Source organism: Asparagus officinalis, chromosome 3, assembly GCF_001876935.1.
Source record: "Asparagus officinalis chromosome 3, Aspof.V1, whole genome shotgun sequence".
In the NCBI taxonomy this organism is placed as follows: domain Eukaryota; kingdom Viridiplantae; phylum Streptophyta; class Magnoliopsida; order Asparagales; family Asparagaceae; genus Asparagus; species Asparagus officinalis.
In genome coordinates this window covers 32,968,136-32,989,621 of record NC_033796.1, presented here as the reverse complement: position 1 = coordinate 32,989,621, position 21,486 = coordinate 32,968,136, and the positions used below count along the sequence as shown (strand labels likewise).

At 38.1% G+C, this 21,486-nt stretch overlaps 1 protein-coding gene across 1 annotated transcript; it reads left to right on the top strand.

Moving 5' to 3' along the window:
• Positions 8,437 to 19,742, top strand: LOC109833682 (probable serine/threonine-protein kinase mps1). Its single transcript, XM_020401436.1, has 7 exons — positions 8,437 to 8,560; positions 9,230 to 9,640; positions 10,593 to 11,359; positions 13,487 to 13,514; positions 13,640 to 13,812; positions 14,885 to 15,046; positions 19,196 to 19,742. Exons 2-7 carry the CDS (start codon positions 9,235 to 9,237, stop codon positions 19,673 to 19,675), a joined length of 2,016 nt encoding a protein of 671 aa, XP_020257025.1. The 5' UTR covers positions 8,437 to 8,560; positions 9,230 to 9,234; the 3' UTR covers positions 19,676 to 19,742.

Below are 21,486 nucleotides of genomic sequence, written 5' to 3'. Positions count from 1 at the left end.
TATGTTTTTTTTATAAAAATTAATCATGTGTTTTTATAAAAAAAAGAAAGAAAAAACAGGTTGAACGACGAATCGTGGGAATGAATTTATAAGGAGAAGATCATATACCTTTTAATTCATTTATTCTTCTGTAGATAGGATGATGACTGTTTAGATTCTTTCTGTTAGAGCATCTCCAACAGCTTATTCAAAATTTTCTCTAAAATGGGGAAGCAAAAGTCATATTCCCCAACTAATTTTTACACAAACTCCAACAGCTTCCCCATTTTGAAGAATCAATTTTTTCCTCCAAAAATTTGGAGAATGCTGCAGATTTGGGGAAGCTTCCCCATTTTTTCTCCTCCATCCCTATTTTGGGAAATGAGATGGGGAATCTGTTGGGCCAAAAACCTAACTAAATTCTTCAAAAGTGAGAAATGTGGAAGCTGTTGGAGATGCTCTTAGTGTATATAATTAACGGTAACTTTTAAGGAATCACGTAATTAATTAATGGGATGTCGGAATATAGTGTATATAATTGACTATCTTTTGGAGATGCTGCGCATAGGATGCCATGCCGGATTTAGAGAGCTAGATTAATTGTGTAGGCTGCGGTCAAGGGAATTATTACGTTGTGATTCCCTCGGATCATGACCGTGATTGCTTGCCATATATACTAGCGTGTACATATACATATATATACACACGCACGCATGTCGTGGTAATGAGAAATATACAAGTTTTTCCTCACGTACGTACGTTTCATTAATCGGTCCGGTGAAATTATGGAGGCTAAGATGGTGCAGAGGGCCACCGTTCTCCTAACCGTGCTCTTGCTGCTCATTGGCCAGAGCTCCGCAGGCTATAAAGACTGCTTCAGCCGTTGCTACCCCGACTGCAGGGCCAAGGGCAACGGAAAGGCGTTCTGCAACTACACGTGCTTCTTCGAGTGCATCTCCGTGCCCGCACCGGTGTTCCCCCCGGCCCCGCCTCAGGCTGAGTCCAGCTGCAGCTTTGAGTGCGCCAAGTCCTCGTGCGCTCACCTTGACCCGGGTACGTAAGATAAAATCCTTCTTTCTTTTTTTTTCCCCCTTCCCCTTTTCGATCTTTCATGTGAAATCGGAATGATTAATTATTACTGACGTAAGTTCTGATTCTCGGCTCAACAGAAGGTGAGGATGCGGAGGCCTGCGTTGATGCTTGCGTCAAGAAATGCACTACTTAATTAGCAGCACGGATCCTGTTGAAGGAAGCATATAATTTAATTTAGATCCATAATACACGTCAATAAATTAAGCCTTCAGTTGTGTGACTGTACGTACGTATCTGGAGAATGATGAATATTAATGGGCAACTAAATCTTTGATATGAATTATATGTGCGTGCCTAATGATCGATACAGTTAGTTGTCATAAAATATTGGCTGCCTATTTTTTAAGTTTCATGACAGGAGGAAAAAAAAAACAATATGGCTTAGCACACGTTTGGTTATTTACATGCATTGTTTTATGGTACTATAGTGTTATGTTTCACCTGTACGTATATATTGTGTTCGAGCAGTGATTTATGATGGAAGTGTACGCATTAATTGGATGCTTTCAATTACTTGAGGGTGTGTTTTGTTTGAAGGGAAATGAGAGAAGAGAAAAGGAAATTATTTTTTGGTTAGAAAGAAACTCAAAAAGAAAATGAGAAATGAAATAAACTAAAGATGAAAAGTACCTTAAATCTATATATGATTATACTATTCAAACAGCTACCCCTGGGGCAGCCACATGGCATCCATTTAGCTACTTGCTAGTGTAAGAATTTTTTGTTAGAAACTTTTCCTGCGTTTAATTTTCCCGCTTTTTTTGTTAACAAACTGAATATGTTAAAAATTAAATCTGGGTAAAATTTATCTTTGGCTAAAGGAAAAAAAACTAATTTTTTGTTATAAATAACCAACAAAATTTTCAGACTAACTTTATTTAGAAAAAAAATTACGAAGGCAAAAAAGACAACTTGTTAAATTTATAGACCTATTTTGATATATTTATAGCTGTTGAGATTTAAAAGAATAATTTTCAAAAAATCTTTTATTCAAGGCTATAAAATATTAAAAGAGATAGAATATTATAAGGGGCTGTTTGGTCCCCTATTATAAGGGGTGGAAAACTCAGAAAACCCCTCCACGTCAGATTTTTAGCCCTCCACGTCAGTTTTTTTGTTTCCGTCCATTTCTTTGTGCCGCTTTGGTTCGCTCGAATGGAAGAGGGAAAACTCTGCTGAAATCGCCGCCAACTAAGATTTTTTCCCCTCTCCGATTTCCTTCCCCAACCAAGTGAAATTGATGAAAACTCTGCCACGTCAGATTTTTTCCTTCTCTGCTTTGTTTACAAAAGTTTTCCTTTTTTTTCTATGCGAACCAAACACAAGAAAAGTAAATACATTGGTTTCCCACCATTTTTTATGTGCGAACCAAAGCAAAACAATCTATTTCTTGGAAAAGTTTGAAAAACTCAAAACTTGTGTTTCTTTACATGGAATTGCATTTCTCTATATCAAGGAAACGAACCAAACAGCCCCTAAATAGCACGATTTTAGATCTGTCAAATTTTAAAAAAGGTATCTTTCCACTGCTTAAAATCATGAGAATATATTTTCCCTTCATTAAAATTTTCATCAACTAAAAAAATCAGACGGAGACATTTTATCCAATTTTAATATATGTTAAATTTTTTAAAAAAATCTTCAAAGCAATTTGGATCAAGGTAAAATCTTTTTTAGGGTATCTTTTACCATAGGTATATATTAAAGCAAAACCAAAAAGCCTTCCAACTCTCCAAAGATTGACACGTCAACATTTTATCCCATCCAATTAGTTTATAGGTGTACTTTTATATATGGGACCGTGCATCTATTCTACTGAAAATTCTAATCGTCCATTAATTAAAACTTAAAAAATTTGAGATAATTACGATGTTTTAATAATGGGTTTATGTTATGGTAATTCACCATCTAAAGATAAAGATATCAGGAGATTGTCTTCATAGGCGCAAAAGAGTTATGATCCAAACCAACTTAGCGGCCCAAAAGATCAGCCAAGAACAAGTCTATTAACCTGCTGAGTAGACGAGTCATCTTTACCGACGCGAAGTGCGGGAGTAGTCGACCCCTTATAAATCAAGACGACTTCTCAAGAGTCCACCTGCCTCATAATCGAGACGACTCCTCAGATAGTCGGCTCGACCATCTACTCGATTGTTTACGTCGGCCAGCAAGCTGCAGCCGAGCTGTTTGGTCTCGGCAAGTCACAGGAAATGAATCGCAGCCGATCCGACCCTGCTAAATGGATAAGATTCGTCTCTTATATCTTTATAGTGGGCCCTTCGGGAAGATATGCATGCAATCAACACTAGGCTGAGTCATTGAATCGGCTCCATCAAGGTCTTACTATGAGCAAATCTCGTGCACAGAAACAACTGCACTCTGCCTGACACGGAAGTCAATGCCGGAAACATCTTCGAGACATCCCTCTTCACTGTGCTCCGAATGACTTCACGCCTGCCAGCGCGCCCGAAGTCCACCAATTGTAAAGCAAATGAGTGGCTAAATAGCCAGCGCTATCTTCCCGTCAGTCGCTCATCTGTCAGATCGGCGGAACCTATCTTCGAGACATCCTCTCTGGCTCGAAATGACTTCCCTTCCAATCGGCAGCCTATATCTGTAAAGCGAAGGATGAACGCCCTCCGCCCCCCCCACCCACACACACACACACCACCGCCCGTCTCCTGTAGCGTAGTCAGAACCAAGGGTCAGAATCTCAGGGGCAGAGAACTACAAAGGGAGGTAAGGAGGAAGAGGGGGAGAGGGCTTTTTTCTTCCTTTTGTTTTTTTTTTCTCTCTCTGATCCCTTGAACCCCAACTCAACTAAGAGGGGGGGATCCTTCTTTATAAAAGAAAAATCTAATAATTCTAAGAGAGCACCCCCTGCAAGGACCTCAATGGCCCAGGGACTCTCCCTAAAGCCTCCCTCAAGCTCACCAGCTAACTTGACCGTCGGAGGTACCACGGGGGAAATAAGCCCCGTACTCTCACGATTCTTCCATGTATAGGCTATCCACTTAAGTGGATAGGAGGCATTGTCCACCAAACTTTTTATCCACTCATATTGTCTCAAGATTTGTGTCATCAAAAGATGCACAAATCTTAAAAGATTTTTCATATCTATCACGGATCCCAATGCAATATCAACGGTTAAAAAAGTTGGTGGATGACATAAGATATATATTAATGGGTGTCATATGTCAAGAAGGAGATTTTCTTCTTGAAAATGATGTGGCACAATCCCCACCATGTGAATAAAGTAGGAGAGAGAATATCACATGGTGGAGATTGTGTCACATCATTTTCAATGAGGAAATCCACTCCTATGACAAGGATACCCATTAATCTCATATATATATATATATATATATATATAGGGTAGATTTCTCTTGAAATGATGTGGCCAGCTCAATCCCCACCATGTGAATAAAGTAGGAGAGAGGAATATCACATGGTGGAGATTGTGTCACATCATTTTCATGAGGAAATCCACTCCTATGACAAGGATACCCATTATCTCATATATATATAAATATATATATATATTATATATAATATATATATAAATATATAATTAATATATATATATATATATATATATAGAGAGAGAGAGAGAAGAGAGAGAGGAATATGGGTATACTTGGGCCAAGGATCCTTGGTAGTGATGTGGACACATCTTGTCCATGACATCACACCTTGAAGTTGGTGAGTCTTCCATCTTCAATGTGTGATGTATGAAAAAGGATGGTCCAGTTACATCACTACCAAAGGATCCTTGTACCAAGTATACCCAAATTTTCTCATATATATATATATATATATATATAGAATAATGGGTATCCTTGTCATAGGAGGAGATTTCGCCTCCTTGTCGCCTATGTGGCACAATCTCCATCATCCTCATAAAGTAGGCACAAATCCCCACCAACTCAACACTCTCTCCTACTTTATGAGGATGGTGGGGATTGTGCCACATAGGAGTCAATGAGGAAATCCTCTCCTATGACAAGGATACATTAATCTCTCTCTCTCTCTCTCGCCTCTCCTCTCTCCTCTATATATATATATATTATATATATATATATATATATAATATATAATATTATATATATAATATATATATTATATATATATATATATATATATATATATATATATAATTTCATTCCAAGGAAACAATCCAAGAGCTTTTGTTTTGAGGCTCTTTCAAATGAATTCAAATGGTCGAATTGGGTGCTCATTACTCTTTAAAACTTTTTAGGTTTTGTGCTAGGATTAGGATGTTTGATTATAATATATAGTCTTTAGTTAACGTAGTATTATGTGGCGCTAGTATTTAGACCTTTGTTAGTTCAAAAAGGACCATATATAAGTGTGCTTCAATTTTTGTATGTGAACATGCTAATTAGGCCCTAGCGGCTTCCTTTCTTGCCTCTCGTGGTACTTTGCCACGGTTAGATTTATAGGCTTGCCATTGTTAGCAAACAACCATGCTTCTTCATCAAGCTAAACGACTGAATGACGAATATTGACCAACTACTGGAGTACAACACGCTACAAGTAGCAGCAGGAAGGAATATGACATGATGTAGTCTTTGCTTCGTTGAGCTCTTCGAGTTGTCTCTCGTCAGTAGGGCTGGGCATTGGGCCGAGCCGGTCCCGCTCGCATTTGTATTTGACCCGACTCGGCCTGACGCGAGGTGGGTCAGCTTCGACCCGTTGCAGTAGCGTACCACGGGTTTGAGATGGGTTGACACCCTAAGCCCATGTAAGCTAGCAGCTCACTCGACCCGTGAAGCCTGCCGAGCGAGCTGCGCATATGGGCGGGTCACCTCGCTAGACCCGTCCTGTGGGCCTGTCCAAATTAGATTTTTTTGGGTACGATACAAATATTTTTATCACAATATGTTTTAATTTCTTTTGTTCTTGTATTTTTAAATAAACTAGTAAATCAATTATTTATTGCTTGTGGATGTAGGACTTGCTCGAACCAAGTTACACATCTATATTTGCCATATTTTCATTTGTTGAAGTATAGAAATATACAATTCTACTTAATAATATTATCTTTCACGTTTCTTATAATGTTAGATGGTTATTTTATTAATTATATATACTTTTTTACATTTCTTATATTTTTTTGGTTGGATGTGGAAGAACGACTACAAGGAGGACGTGCGACTTTCTTTGAGGAGGAAGACAAAGAAAATGAAAAAGATTAAGCTCTATATTACAAGTTGGCATATGTTTTTTATTTTTATTTGCTTAAAGTTTATTGTAATTTATTCTTGTATTTGTTAAACTAGTGGAAAACTAATGCCAGTGGAGTAGGACTTGCCCCCAAACCACATAAAATATCTGTGTTTGCGATGTTTCTCGCTATCATTTTATACAAATATATAATTTTACATAATAAAATTCTTTTTCATCATATTTTTCGTTAATTACATATAAATTTAAGTGCTTAAACACTATTACAAGACTAAAAACCATTTACAAAATCCAAAATAAAAAATAAAAAATGGTGAGTCGGGCGGGCTGGCATGTGTCACGACCCGCTTCGCTTGTTCTTGTCCCGCAAGCAGGCTGGGCTGAGGTTTAAGCCCACGAACAAGCGTCAAAACTCAGTCTGCTTTTCTCAATGTGGACCGTCTCGCCCGAGTCTGCACAAGCCGGCCCGGCAAGACGACCAGCTTGTCCCATTGTCCACCCTTACCTGTCAGCTTCTCTCGCTTCATCCCCACTGTAATCAAAACTGCCTCTACTCTTTTCAAGTTAGCTCTAGTTTATCATCATAAATAAAAGAGTAGGGCCCTTTCTTGAAAATTATAAAAAAGAAAATAGTGAATCATCATGACTCCACTCTTTTGTTTGTGATAATGTATAATAATACATATCAAATAAATTGCTATTAAATCATTTAAATCTTGAGCTATTTTGAAATTAGCTTGTCAAATCATTAAAATCTCAACGAGGTCCTCGAATTCTTAAGCCATTTCCAAATTAGTTCCTCCAATCAAGGGAGAAATAACACCTGAAGGGATTATCGGGTGAAATCTATTGCTACTAAATATCACGTCTCTCAATTCTCATAAGTTTTTTAAGATTAATCCCTCAAAGTGCTATTTCAACTCTTGATGGGAGAGACTAATTTAGAAACAACTTAAGAATTGGGGGACTAGCAATTTCAATGATTTGTGGGACTAATTTAAGAATAACTTAAGATTTCAAGGACTAATATCGAAAAAACTCTTTCATGTTAAAAAAATGAATAATTGACGTTGCAAAATCTCATTTATGATTTTTATCGAAAGTTGTAGTGTAGGGTTGGGAGCGCGTCGGGTCGACCCGCGGCTACACAACTACCCTGTTCTATTTATGGTGGCTAGAGATATATTAACTCTCACTGCTTCCATGATTGCATAAAAAAGTGCCTTTTCAGCGGGTGGGAGAATCCTTTCCGAATGGAGAATATAACTTACAGCAACACACATGGAGATGTGTGTATGCTTAAAGGACTGGCTTGATGCATAAGAATGGTCACAAGGACAACAAACAAGACATTTCCTTGAAGAATTTGATAAGTATAACTTGGTGGAATTCAGCTCCTTGAATATTAATGATTAACATTTTTTTCCACTTATAGTTGTAATTTAAATTTAAACTAAATGAAAGTTATTAACTTCTTGTGGATGTAGGTTTTCCATCAAAGTCCAAATCATGTATATCTTTTTGGTTATGATGTTTTATCTTTGTACAATGTGTGTCACTGTGCGTGTATGTATATATATTATTTTATATAAATAGTAAAATAAAAAAATAATTTAAATTTTAGTTGATAGATACAAATATAAAGTTAATATAGTTTATAAATTAAAAATAAAAAAGTTTAAAAACCCACGACCGGTGGGTCGTGGGCCGGGCCTGACCCTGCCCGTCCCTAGGCCGGTTATCAGGCGGGCTAGGTCCAATCCCAAATACAGAACTAGAGAAATAGGTCTGACCCAATCTCTGATCCGGACAAACCCAGGTCGAAGCCGGCCTGACCTTAAACCCGGTGTACCGGCCTGCCCCACGCCCATCCCTATTGTAGTGTACTCGAGTCGAGTGTTATCGCGTCCAACAACAAGAGAGAGAACTGAGAGCGGCAATATGAGAGCATTTGAAAATTTGTCTTTCTGTTTCCTCTTCCGTCACCACGAAACCCTAGATCCATTCATCCACCCACTTAATTAAGCAAAAAAAAAAGCCCTAATCCTTTTCCTCTCATGGAATCTCTGCTCTCTTAATCCGGCGAGATGCCGTGAGATCATCCAGCGCGGTAATGGAAGGAAGGCTGACCCGGCGAGCAACCTCGGCCGTCCGATCGGAGGAGAGTCCAATCTCAACCTCACATCAAACAGCACCACCTCCTCCTCTTCCTCCCTCTCAGTCTCGCCGCCGGATTTCCTCAGCCACGTTAATGCGGTCTTCAAGCGCCATAGGCCCCTCGGTAACTTTCTAGGTTTCCTAGAAAAATTTCCCTTGATTTTACTTGATTTCTAGGGTTTGGAGTTCATTTAGGTTTATTTCGAAATGTAGGGCTGTAAATTATTACGTTTTGAGTTTATCTCTTGGTTTTGCTGGTGACCTAGAGGACGACTGCAGGTCTTGTTTAGTTCATTGATTTTTGTAGGATTTTGGATTCTCAACAGTTGGAGCTGTGATTGGGTGTCTTTTGGGTATTCTGACTACTAGATTCAAGTAATCTTTTCCTCAATTTTATTTTTCACTGATTTTGAGTTAGTGATTGGGTATTTTAATTTTACCGGTTCTATTTGTGACCTATAATAGAAGTTTAGCTATCAAGTTCGTTTCTTAGAATCTTCAGTTTGTCATTGGGTATCTTAGAAATGTCATTATTTGTGTTTAGTTGGTCAATAGTGTGGATGAGAAAGAAATCAGGAAGGAAGGAAGAAGAAAAAGGATCGATCTTTTTCCATCTCTCTTTTTCTTGAACCAGGAAGAAAACCTTCCGGTGCTTTAACCTGCCTGTGCTTTCTTATTTCATATTGTTTTATCTCAATTATTTGTTTGCAGTAAGATCAAGTTTGATGCTTTAGGGGATATGTTATTGTTGCTTACTGTTTTCGCCCCTTTTTTTCTTCAAATGTTATCCTAGGTACGATGCAGAACTTTTCACGAGCAAGTCGAGTGTTGGTTAATCAGGGAGAAGCATCGAAGGGTAGCATCTCCACCACTTCAGTTGCTGTCAACAATGACAAGAAGTTACCCCAAAAAATAGCTAATAGAGGAGCTGGGAGGTTGGTGAATGTCGGACTTGATCAAAGGAAAGACAGTGTGGTGGAAATCAGGACAAATCCTCAGGAGGATTCCTCCCTTACTCCTCCTTCAATTATTGGAACTGTTATTAATGTTCGGGACAACAATACGGGCTCATTTGAAAGGCAACAGGTGGAGGCTGGAATGCAAGTTGAAGAGAAAAAGGAATCTCTAGCTGTATCCTCATCTCTTGATGATCTCAAGAACAATCAGTTTTCTTCATCTGATAATTCGAACCTAACTTTTCAAAGTAAGTAGAAAATTTTCTGTTTATGAAATTCATGAGGTGGCTTAACTTTAAAGTGTAAGGAAATTTAACACTTTTCCGTGACCAAAACATGAAAACTAGAGACTTAAAAAACAACATGTTGCACTACTATAGTCTTTAATTCCACAAAAAAACTGTAGTATGAGTATCCATCCCACAGTTACGTACTTTCATATTCTCGTATTGTGCTTTGAAATAATGAACTGACCAACTAGGGATCATTTTTTTTTCTAGAAAAAAGCTAATTTCATTGGCTCTTCTATAATACAAAAAATAAACGCTAAAAGTCTTGTTGGCGGATAAATTAATGCCCTGAATCACTTGCCCTTAAAAGCTGTTTAGGTCTATAGAAACTGAAGAAATCAAGTGCAAGTTAAAAACAGGAGAGAGAAATACAATTCATTTCTCTCATTTCGCAGGTTTTATTAACTGATCATAGAACCGCTGCTCTATAGGAAATAACTCATTCTTCAAACCCTTTCCATGAAGCAAAACAAACTCTAGAAATCTAGTCAGATCACAGTACTATATCCTGAATCCCTAGTCATTATTTGTGTAACCTTGGTTAGCTAGAACTGATGATGAGGGGGAGAAAGTAAGAAAAAATGCAATTTGTTTCTATAAGTTGCATTGGCTTTAGCAACATGTGTGCATATGACATGTGCACTGTTATAGTTCAAATTTACTGATCTACATATGAGTGCATACTTGTCATCAGTAGTTAACTAAAAACCATAATTCCTTGATAACTTTCCTTCACATTGACTGGAACCAATCACAGGCTAGTAGTTGAATGAAACTGTATATGTTTGGTTGTTGTATGGTTTTCTCTGTGTCTCTTAGGTTCTGTGGTATGCAGGTCTTGATGCAAGAATGACCTTTGACACTAGAATGGATGACATCTCATCTTATTTGCATTCTCTTGCATTGACAGAAGGGCAAGATCAATTTGGCAACAGGGTACCTGCTAACGATCAGGATTCAAAGCAGCATGATCTAGCAAAAATACGAATATATGGCACGGGTGAGGCTCACATGACGCAGAAGAGGGATGAGTTGAGGAACCATCAAAGCATGGATCAATTTGTTCGGTCTGCAGTTGTGGGTTCTGCATGTGCTACAACAATGTCAGTCCACTCAGGACCACCATATCAATGCACCAATGTTGCTTTGGCCGGACACTCTGGATTTTCGACTCAAATGTCCTCTGCTGTAGAGAACATGTCGGATGTTCCAGCTCATAGTCTCCCATTAGGCCAAGAGAGTGTGGTAAAGGAAGCTGATGGACAACAGCATCAGCAACAGTCTCTTCAAATGTGTGAAGGTATCAGGGAGAACATGGTTTCTAGCAATGCCAGTCATTTGAAATCTCAAGTTCTTTCTGCAAATAATCCATCTGCCAATGTGGATGTGGAGCCTTCTCAGTCGAGCAAAGTTGAAAAGGCTCCCCGTAAGAAGAAATACGATCCTGATGTATTTTTTAAAGTCAATGGCAAGCTTTACCAGAAGCTAGGAAAAATAGGTAGTGGGGGAAGTAGTGAAGTTCATAAAGTAATAACGTCAGATTGTACAATATATGCACTTAAAAAGATTAAACTCAAAGGACGCGACTATCCAACAGCTTACGGGTTTTGTCAGGAGATTGAGTATTTGAACAAGCTAAAGGGAAAAGGCAATATCATACAACTAATTGACCATGAGGTAAAACTCTTTAAACTAAGAATATGATGTCTTCTATCAGATAGATACATGCACATTATGCATCATATATGTTAATCGAAAAGATTCAGTTAAAGCATGTGTTTCCTTCCTATACTGTGAACTTTTGTGCTTCTGATACATCGAATTTACCATAGCAATATGACATTTGTTTGATATAAATGCTATTAGATTCCAGCACACTAAAATTATTACAAAATTCTGAAGATATATTTTGTAAGTGAGAAGAACCTTCTCTTAGTATTAAAGCTTGTGAATTGATAATGCTGCATGAAATTCATAACTTATTTCTAAGATTTTGTAGTTTGCCTCTCTTAGCATATGATATTTCACATGCAAAGCAGTAAAATACAAATTCAGCGTGCTGTAGGAGCTTTAGCACAAACATTTGGGCCCACCGGTGCCACTCGAACAAAAGATGATGTACATGGTTCTTGAATTGTAGATTAGGCTACCAAGGTACAGGGTTTCTTGGATTTTATTGGACATGCACTTTGTAGGCATCACCATGCAGTGGTGGAGCCAGGACCGTATAAAGGGCAACTGAGATTTAATATAAAAACCACATTTGATTAATAAGAAAAAATTGCAAAGTTATATGGTGCAAAATGAACTTACCTAGAGCTTTATCTTCTTCCTATTTACATAATTATTTTACTTTAATTTAACTTAAGGTAGTATCTAAATGCAATTATTTTTACGTAATTGAAAATGACGTCTATTTTTCACTGTAGCACCCCTACGGTATGGAATTTAATCGTTTTGTGTGCATTACTTTTTAGATGTCAACAAGATTGCCACATAATTATCTTTCCTGACCTCTATGATTAGATTCAGCAATTTCTTGATTTGTATGTCAAATCCACAAGAGCAACCCAATTCTAGCAAGAAAAGAGTAAGAGCTGTGGTTAGTTTGTCCGAGGTTGGGTTTTATTGACGAGTAAGTTTTTGATATTCAATCTCAAATGATAACGGGTTATGTTGTGGAGGCGTTAGTTTGTTATGAATGCCTCACTTGACAGCTCATTCTGTTAGCTATTTTTATAAGAAGTGATACTTTAGACCACATGGGAAAAACAATCCTGTTTAGCCTGAACCAAACCAAATATGTTTGTAAATTTATTTATTAGAAGTTAGAACAAATGTTGCAGTCTGACCATGAACCTGGGACCTCTAATAACCCAACTTATTCCCTATTAAGCTAGGCGTCGATCACATTACACATACTACTAACTTTCGCTTATGGCTGACATAAAACAAAAGGGGGGTGGTTATGAGTTTGTATGCTTTCGCTCTTTGCTGTGCTGTGTATCTTTTTAGTATATAAGTCTGTATGAGCAAATTTGTATGAAATAATAGTTTTTTGCTTATAGATTACATACCACGACAACTATTAACTGCTTTAATGTCTATGGGGTGGTTCGCTTTATGTTCTATGTGGATTTTGCATCCTCTTGTAACGTAGCTTGCTAGAATAACAGGCATTAAAGTATAACTTCTTATTTTGGAGAGAGGAAAAAAATCTTATATTCTTTAGTTGTCTGTTCCACGGATCATTTTTGTCAGTAAGTTTTCAATGCTGAACACTTACATACGCTGTTATCTACATTGACTCTTCTTGAAAATCTTCGATATGTAAATTCTTCTCCCCCCCCCCCCCCCCGGGCTTTGATCATATTATTTAAATGGCCAAAGGTTACTATCTAGTATCTACTTGTATAATTCTTGTTTGTACTCACTCATTCATGATCTTAGAAAATTCTCAATTTATCCCCAACACTTGCCACATTTTTTATAAGATAATGAAAATAACTAACATTAGGTAGCAAATGATTAAGATTTTGGGTATGAATAAGAATGCATATGTGCAGACCTCACACATATACACACACAAGGACAAGTACATGAAATTACATTTCCAAATCCTGGCGAGAGGTTTTGCGCTTAGGGTATAGAATAAGCATATGCATGGTAGTATGGTACAATTACGTTAAGGAAACTGCGACACATCTCATTTTTTCTGTCATGTTATTAGAACAATTATGTTCTCTGGATATTTCTTTTTTTTTGTCTCATAAGATCTCATATGCAAAGGCCATTTCGTCTCAGGTGACTGATAAAACGTTGCTTCAAGAAGTCATTAATGGCTCAATGACTGTAAAAGGCCATTTCGTCTCAGGTGACTGATAAAACGTTGCTTCAAGAAGTCATTAATGGCTCAATGACTGTAAAGGATGGAAGGATCAAAGATGATCAATATATTCATTAATGGCTCAATGACTGTAAAGGATGGAAGGATCAAAGATGATCAATATATTTACATGGTTCTGGAGTATGGAGAGATTGACTTGGCTCACATGCTTTCACAAAAGTGGAAGGAGGTGGAAAGCTTAAGTTTAGAAATAGATGATAATTGGCTCCGATTCTATTGGCAGGTCCTTTCATCATCACTATACTGCTGTTTCTTTTTGCTTTTTCTTCCTTTTATCAGGTCATTTTACAGTTAGACTAGCATTGCAATTGAAAAGAGAAGTTATTGAAGACAGTAGTGTGTAACAAAAGTAGTACAAATAGTTAACAAAAGACCTAGAGATGCAATATGCTCTAGTTATTTTTCAAGCAAATGCAGAACACGATTCATAAAATATTCAGTTATGTATCAAATAGTTGGTACCTTTGTTCTCGATATAGTGAAAGACTGTCAATCTCTGTTAAATCATCGACACAGGACCATCACTGAGTTGAACCTACTCTAGGCTGTGTTTGGTTATGTAGCGACGAGGAAAAAGAAAACTATTGAAAATAATTCATGTTCTTTTACTTACATTAGTGACCTGTGTGGATGCTGGCCAATTATGCCAATGATGGAAATCTATGTAGAACTGTCTCATTCTTCATGAGCTTCGCATTCTTACCATCCAGATCTAACTTATTGAATGTTGGTAAAACTCAACTTGCAGAGACATGTTGGGATATAAAACTATAACCCCCAAATCTCACCATAACTTTGGAGTTTTAGTGTAATGGCAGGGACTTTAAGAAAAAATTTAAATGTTTTTTAAAGAAGATTTCTCCAGATGTTCTCCAACCTACCCACCAACAGAAAAGAGCTGAACAGAAGGGGAAAAAAGGAAAAAAGAATAAAAAGAAAAAGTAGACCATTTGATTGGAAGTAAAGCTGCTTGCTAGCAAATAATAAATTCTCCTCTTATCATTTTGCATCATTGTATTCATTCTCCCTATATTCCATTATCCAACAGTTCATTCAGTTAAACCTTGCGTTCCCAAGGGCCAGAACCAATTGATCATCTTAACAGTATCAGTCTCTTAATTATAACTCAGCTACGGTTAACTGTATGTTTCATTTTGTGACTACCGAATGGTGGATATGTGAAGAGTTTTCCGTAGATGACCATCAGTTGTCTTTTCTTTTGCATAGACAGATGTACACGTCATTTATGTGTTTTCTTTTTCCCCTTTTAGAAGAATTGACATCTCCCTCTGCAGCAAATGCTTGAAGCTGTTAATACCATACATGAGGAGCGTATTGTTCACTCGGATTTGAAGCCTGCGAATTTCCTGCTCGTCAGAGGATCCTTGAAGCTTATTGATTTTGGCATTGCAAAAGCTATACTGAGTGATACAACCAACATACAACGTGATGCTCAGGTTCTTATCATGGCCATTATTATTTTCTCCTTCCCGTATGATTATACGCAATGATCTCTTAAAAGTTTACCTATTTTGCGTGACTACCTGATACGAGTCACCTGACGAGCACCTTTGATCGCGAAATTATCAGGAGTGGGTTGTGAAGAAAACAATAGAAAACACACAAAGAATTGAGTTGGGCGAAGGAAAATACATTCTCTAGATTATGAGAAATAATAAATTACAAATCTCTCTCTCACAATCTCTCTAGATCAAAGAACAAACTCCCTGATCTCGTTTTTTATTACAATCTGGATAGATAACCCTAGAAAAATCGTGTTTATATTTAAATCAAACAGAAAACCTAAACAGTGCAAGAAACTAAGCCCATGCCCAAAACCGCATCGTGCTCGACCGCAGAACCCATAGCGGTCGACCGTATCAAACGATCGAAACTCAGTATCGACTACAGGGTTTGGCGATAGACCGTGGAGTTCGTCGCGGTCGACCGCGAAAAGTCCAGAGACTTTTTCCTAATCTGTGCACGTTTGCGGTCGACCGCGGAGTCATGTGCGGTCGAGCGTTGGAAGTCCAGAGACTTTCCTGTAATTTTTTCGTACTCTTCGATGTTGCCACCTTCAACGACTTCGTCCACATCTCTATTCTCAAGATATCATGAGAATCATCTATCCTCAAGCTCCCATGAGGATCGCTAAACTCCCGAAGCAAGGAAGAAGATACACCCGTATTATGGCTCCCCCCTTTAGGAGCTTGAAGTCCCGTTCAAGTTAGAACTATAGCTGAGGGAACTCGAGAGCCCCTCCTTCTTTTCTGACCCACTTGGCCTTGCTAGGAATCTGGTCTCGAAGTCCGATTGGAAACAACTCCTTCATCCCGCGTCTCGTCGTAGTCATCTTCCGCTCCAAATTGCAACCCTCTTTCAGTGGCTCCTCATAAGAACTAATGCATAGCGCAACAAACTTCTTGCTTGCATTCACTAACCTTTTCGCTCGGTTCACCGTCACCAAGTTTGTCTCCTTCGGAAGAGATGCCAAAGAAATATGAACTTTCACCATATTTGGTGAATGTGTATTTGTAAGCCCGCCTCTCGTAGATCGCGTATCTATCCTACAAATAGGGATTGCCCAGTATAACCTGGCAAACATCCAATGGAACTACGTCGTACGTGACCTCGTCAATATACGACTCGTGGAGCGCAAATCTGAAAGTGCATTGATCAGCTACACTCAGTCCCGTCTCCTTCTGAATCCATCCCAATGGATAGAGCTTTGGATGCTTAATTATCTTCAGGCCCAGCTTTTGAACCAAGACCTCAGATATCAAATTTTTTTCGTTGTCTGGATCAACTATGACATATACCAAACTAGTCAAGGTTGCTGATAGCGGATCGCGGCGCGTCGCGGCGAGGTATCGCTAAGGCTATATCGGGCTATTACGGCAAAATCGCGGCAAATAGCGCACAGTCAAATAGCGGTCAAATTTAAATATATTTAAATATCCTAAATAATTAGAAAATTCATAAAAAATCTAAAAAATCAATTAGTTGTAAATTTTTTGTATTATCAATAGATAACAATTAATAAGCTTGTTGTATGAATGAAACTATGAAGAAATTCAAGAAATATAGCATCATAATATGTGTGATAGCGGGTTTAGCCGGTTTAGCCGCTTTTAACAATAAAAATCCGCTTTTAACCGCGAAAATCCGCTTTTAACCGCAAAAACCTGCTTTTAACCAGTTAAAATCCGTTTTTACGCGCTATTCGAATGAATAGCGGATTTTCCCGCTTAAGCCAGCCGCGAAACCCCTACGCGTAGCGCTGAAAGGCCGCGACCGCTATTCGCGCCGCTATAGCCCTGCTATTGGCCGCTATTTACAACACTGAGACTAGTCTTCACCTGCAACTTAAGAACAAAAAGCTGCTCCCTAAGGTCGTCGTCCTCTTTCGTGGTCTGCTTCCTCGTCAATCTTATTGGGTTCTGTCATCCCCGGGACTTTTTTCGAAACTTGACCTATCACGTATGCCTTTTTCTCCTTCTTCTTCTTCAACCCCTTTGGTTTGAGATGAAGATACACCGATCAGCTACGTGTTATGTCTTCTCGCAATGACTACAAATCAATACTGCTTTCCCTGGGTCACCCTTCCTCTTCTCCTCCTTAGATTGAGAACCATTAGACTCGCCTCCAACTTGTTTTGCATCTCCCTTTGCCTCATTGCCCTTCTTTTGCCTACCCTCTATGATAATGGCCTTCGCACTTGCTTCTGCAATGGACTCGACTGTGAACAGTTTTAATATATTCATTCAGACCCGTCATATACTTCATAAAAATAGAATATTCCTCCGTTGCGATGTTGAGAATTATCGTCTGCTGCTGGAATTCCGTTATATACTCTTGAACGGTCTTTGGCGCAAGCCGTACCACTTGTACTAACGCTCCTCAAGAAATCCCACCGGGTAGAATTGCTTCCTCAGTAGTTCCTTAAACTTGTTCCACGACACCGTATTCCTTTCCTGCTTGCAATAGGATTTCGACCATATCATTGCATGCCCCGAAAACTTCAAAGTTGCGAACATAATCTTCTCTTTTGACGAATAGCCATAAAGGGTAAAATATGTCTCCATACGCTCGATCCAATCGTCAAGCCTCTCGACGTCAATACTACCATCATAAAAATGAATCTCTACTCTGAAATCTATCTTCAGATTCTGGTAAGAACCTTTACCCCCTTGATGCAGAACAGTCTTGACAATCTCGGCATCCTCTTTAGAATCAGATTTCTCGTCTTCCCCATCGGACTCTACAGGTTTCTTCTTGCCCTTCGAAGAAGATTCCTTCTTTTGTTCTTTCCTTGGAAAAGATTGACGAGCTGTGTGAGAACCGAATCCATTGTCTCCATCTGTTTCTCCAATGCATCTAATCTTACTGAACTATTCCCTTCAGTCATCTTCTTCTTCCTTAATCCCTAAACTCTTTCTAAAAAAATAAGGATATCGCCTAGCTTCTTATATTGCGATCGAGTAAGGACCATACACAGGATCCCCCTTCATAGGATCTAATCGTTCTGATACCAACTTGATACAAGTCACCCGACGAGCATCCTTGATCGTAAAATTATCAAGAGTGAGTTGTGAAGAAGACAATAGAAAACACACAAAGAATTGAGTTGGATGAAGAAAAATACATTCTCTAGATTATGAGAAATAATAAATTACAAATCTCTCTCACAATCTCTCTAGATCAAAGAACAAACTCTCTGATCTCGTTTCTGATTACAATCTGGATAGATAACCCTAGAAAAACCGTGTTTCTATTTAAATCAAACAGAAAACCTAAACAGTGCAGGAAGCCAAGCCCAGGCTCAAAACCGCATCGCGATTGACCGCAAAACTCACAGCGGTCAACCGTGGCAAACGATCGAAACTCAGTATCGACTATAGAGTTTGGCGGTCGACCGTGGAGTTCGTCGCGGTCGACCGCAAAAAGTCCAGAGACTTTTTCCTGATCTGTGCACGTTCGCGATCGATTGCGGAGTCATGTGTGGTCGACCACTGGAAGTCCAGAGACTTTCCTGCAGTTTTCCCCGTACTCTTCGATGTTGCCGTCTTCAACGACTTTGTCCACATCTCTATTCTCAAGATACCATGATAATCATCTATTCTCAAGCTCCCATGAGGATCGCTAAGCTCCCGAAGCAAGGAAAAAGATACACCCGTATCACTACCGGAAGCTAGATTAATGCTGTACAGGCAACTCATCTATTTATTGTCCGAAGTTTCTGCAGATGAGCGCTTGCTAGCCCTTTCCTCTTACATTTCTTCATTTAATCCTTTAGCTGAATTTTTGTTTCAGGGTGTATCACCACAAAATTAAGCTGAGATGCGTGGTTGTGAATTTTTACGGCACATGGAACCTGTTTTTCTGGAATAATTAACATTGGAGACCCTTGCAGTGACAACAAATTAATAAATCCTATTTTCCCATTAGCCTTATTTAAGTTTCAGGCATTAGATCTCTAGGGCCTATAACCACAAAAGTTAGGCTTAGAAAGATGTCTATAAATAACGGAATTCAATGGATGAACATAGCTACAGAAGGCTTGAATTTTTAGGGCATATAGCAGATTCTGATACTGGCTAATGCAGGTCGGAACCCTAAACTACATGTCACCCGAAGCATTCATGTGGAATGAACAAGACTCAAGTGGAAACACCATAAAATGTGGACGTCCTTCAGACATCTGGTCTCTCGGTTGCATCCTGTACCAAATGGTCTATGGAAAGACTCCCTTTGCCGAGTACAAAACTTTCTGGGCCAAGTTCAAAGTCATCACCGATAAAAACCATAAAATCACTTATGAACCAGTCTCCAATCCACTGCTTGTCGATCTTATGAAAAGATGCCTTGCATGGGACCGAAATGAGAGATGGAGAATTCCCCAGCTTCTTCAGCACCCTTTTCTTGTACCTCCAATTCCTAGAGAGTTGCCAACACTACCAGATAACCAGCAGTATAGTTTTCTTTTGGAGAAGATCTCTTTGTATTGGAATGATCCTGAGGTTTCAAGACTATGTTCTCAACTCCACGAAGTTGTTGACAATCTTGAGAGACCTCGCAAGGATTAGGAGTTCATGGTAAGTGAGTAATCAGCTGTGTTCAATTAGATGTATATTTTATTTCATTGAAACGGGCCTTTTCATGCAATCTAAGCTTTAGTTGTGATAGCCCATCAAACTTGTGTTTACTTTGTGAAAGTGTGGTATTGTAAAAAGGCCTAGGAAATTGAGATGACAAACGGGAAACATTGCCAGTCATCCTCATGTTTGTTTTTTTTTACTTCTCAAGTATTTGTTCCCTCCTAATTTGGGGTTAACCCTTTCTTTAAGCAAAGGCTTGTTTTACTCTTCATTAGAATGATAGTGAGAAAAACTTGTTTGTTGGTATGAAGATTGATGCTATGGCTTCAACCTTGTTTGAAGTTATCTTTTCTTATTTGGTAAAGTATCCCTGAAATGATGTGCAGAGTCTGTGAAGCTCTTAAACTTTTATGGTAATTGGTGACGGAAACCGTAACTTCCACATATCAAACATAATTTTTAGTGAATACTCTCTAAGCCACATCAGCTTGATCTTGTTTGCCCAATTGGAGTTTATCTCATGGATGAGAGTGTTCTATATTTGGAAATCACTTACAATTTTAGTTTTTATAAGTTGAAAATTTGGAGCATAAATTAAATGGGAAAAGGTTAAATATCTTATCTCGTGAAAAAACAAACAACCATACTTCGTTGTATCTCAATTTTAGAGTTAAGCAACTAGTTCATACGTAATGCCCATTTGGACAAGTTGGTGGGCAACTGAACATTGACGAAAATATTTAACTTTAGATTTTAATTTTAGGATCGCATATATTTATCTTAAGATCACGGATCACACGACTAATTCTAGTCATATGTGGCAAGATGACATAACCTAATGCAAACTGGGTTGTTCATTATTATCTTAAGACTTTTAGTTGTCTCAACGTATACTTGGTTGGCACATTTCCTAGTTGGCCCCGTATCACTCACACGTCTTAAAACTAGTAGTTGCGTACATTTTATTTCTTGCAGGTCTTTGGCAAGAGTGCACAAAATATGTTGAGTGATTATATATTATGAATAAAATAATCAATTCAACCTTGAAGTATTAGTGAACTCCCAACTTCTTTCTTAAAGGGTCAATTTACTTATTTTTCTCTTTAAACTATGTGTTGCGCTCATTGTGATCATTTTGTGAGCCCACGGTCAAATATTTAACAGATCAAAATATATGACCAGTGTTTTTTTTAGGTGCATTTCTTCGTGAGTTTTTATCACTTTGTCTCCTTTTCTCACAATCCAAAATTAATTCCAAGCACTTTTCTATAAAAAAATTACCCTTTACCTTTCCTTGTAATTGGAAAATTATTTTGTTTTAATTGCATACAATACAACAAAAATAATACTTTTACGACATTAATATGTTAAATATTACATTGTGGGCTGAAAAATGATCACATTGGGCACATACACATAGTTTAGGGGGGAATAGGCAAACTAAAACTTTAGAAAGAAAGTTGAGAGTTTACCAAATACTTTAATGTTATGATGCTGTATACAATCGACAAAACTACCTTGAGCTATCAAAAACTGCACCTGAGTATTCTCCATTTTCTTCTTGTGAGTAGGTCTACCATCCTTAATAGATAACTTTCTGACGGCATATAATATTTTTTCTATAGATTTAAAAGTTTCTAATATTTTCATCTGATTAAAAAATCATTTACATAGTTTTATGCTAAAATTCTAGAAGATAGTTTTGTGAATTTTAATCTTAGGAAAATGACGTTACGCGGAAGATGGGAGGATCCAAATTCCTTCTTCTCGATGTCACCAGTAATACTATAACTATATAT

Bases quoted from the DNA above. Each gene is read 5' to 3' on its own strand.
- LOC109833682 (XM_020401436.1), top strand. From the start codon at position 9,235: ATGCAGAACTTTTCACGAGCAAGTCGAGTGTTGGTTAATCAGGGAGAA. The intron at 11,360-13,486 runs GTAAAACTCTTT...ATTTCGTCTCAG, and splicing joins TACAACTAATTGACCATGAG to GTGACTGATAAAACGTTGCT. The intron at 13,813-14,884 runs GTCCTTTCATCA...CTCCCTCTGCAG, and splicing joins GGCTCCGATTCTATTGGCAG to CAAATGCTTGAAGCTGTTAA.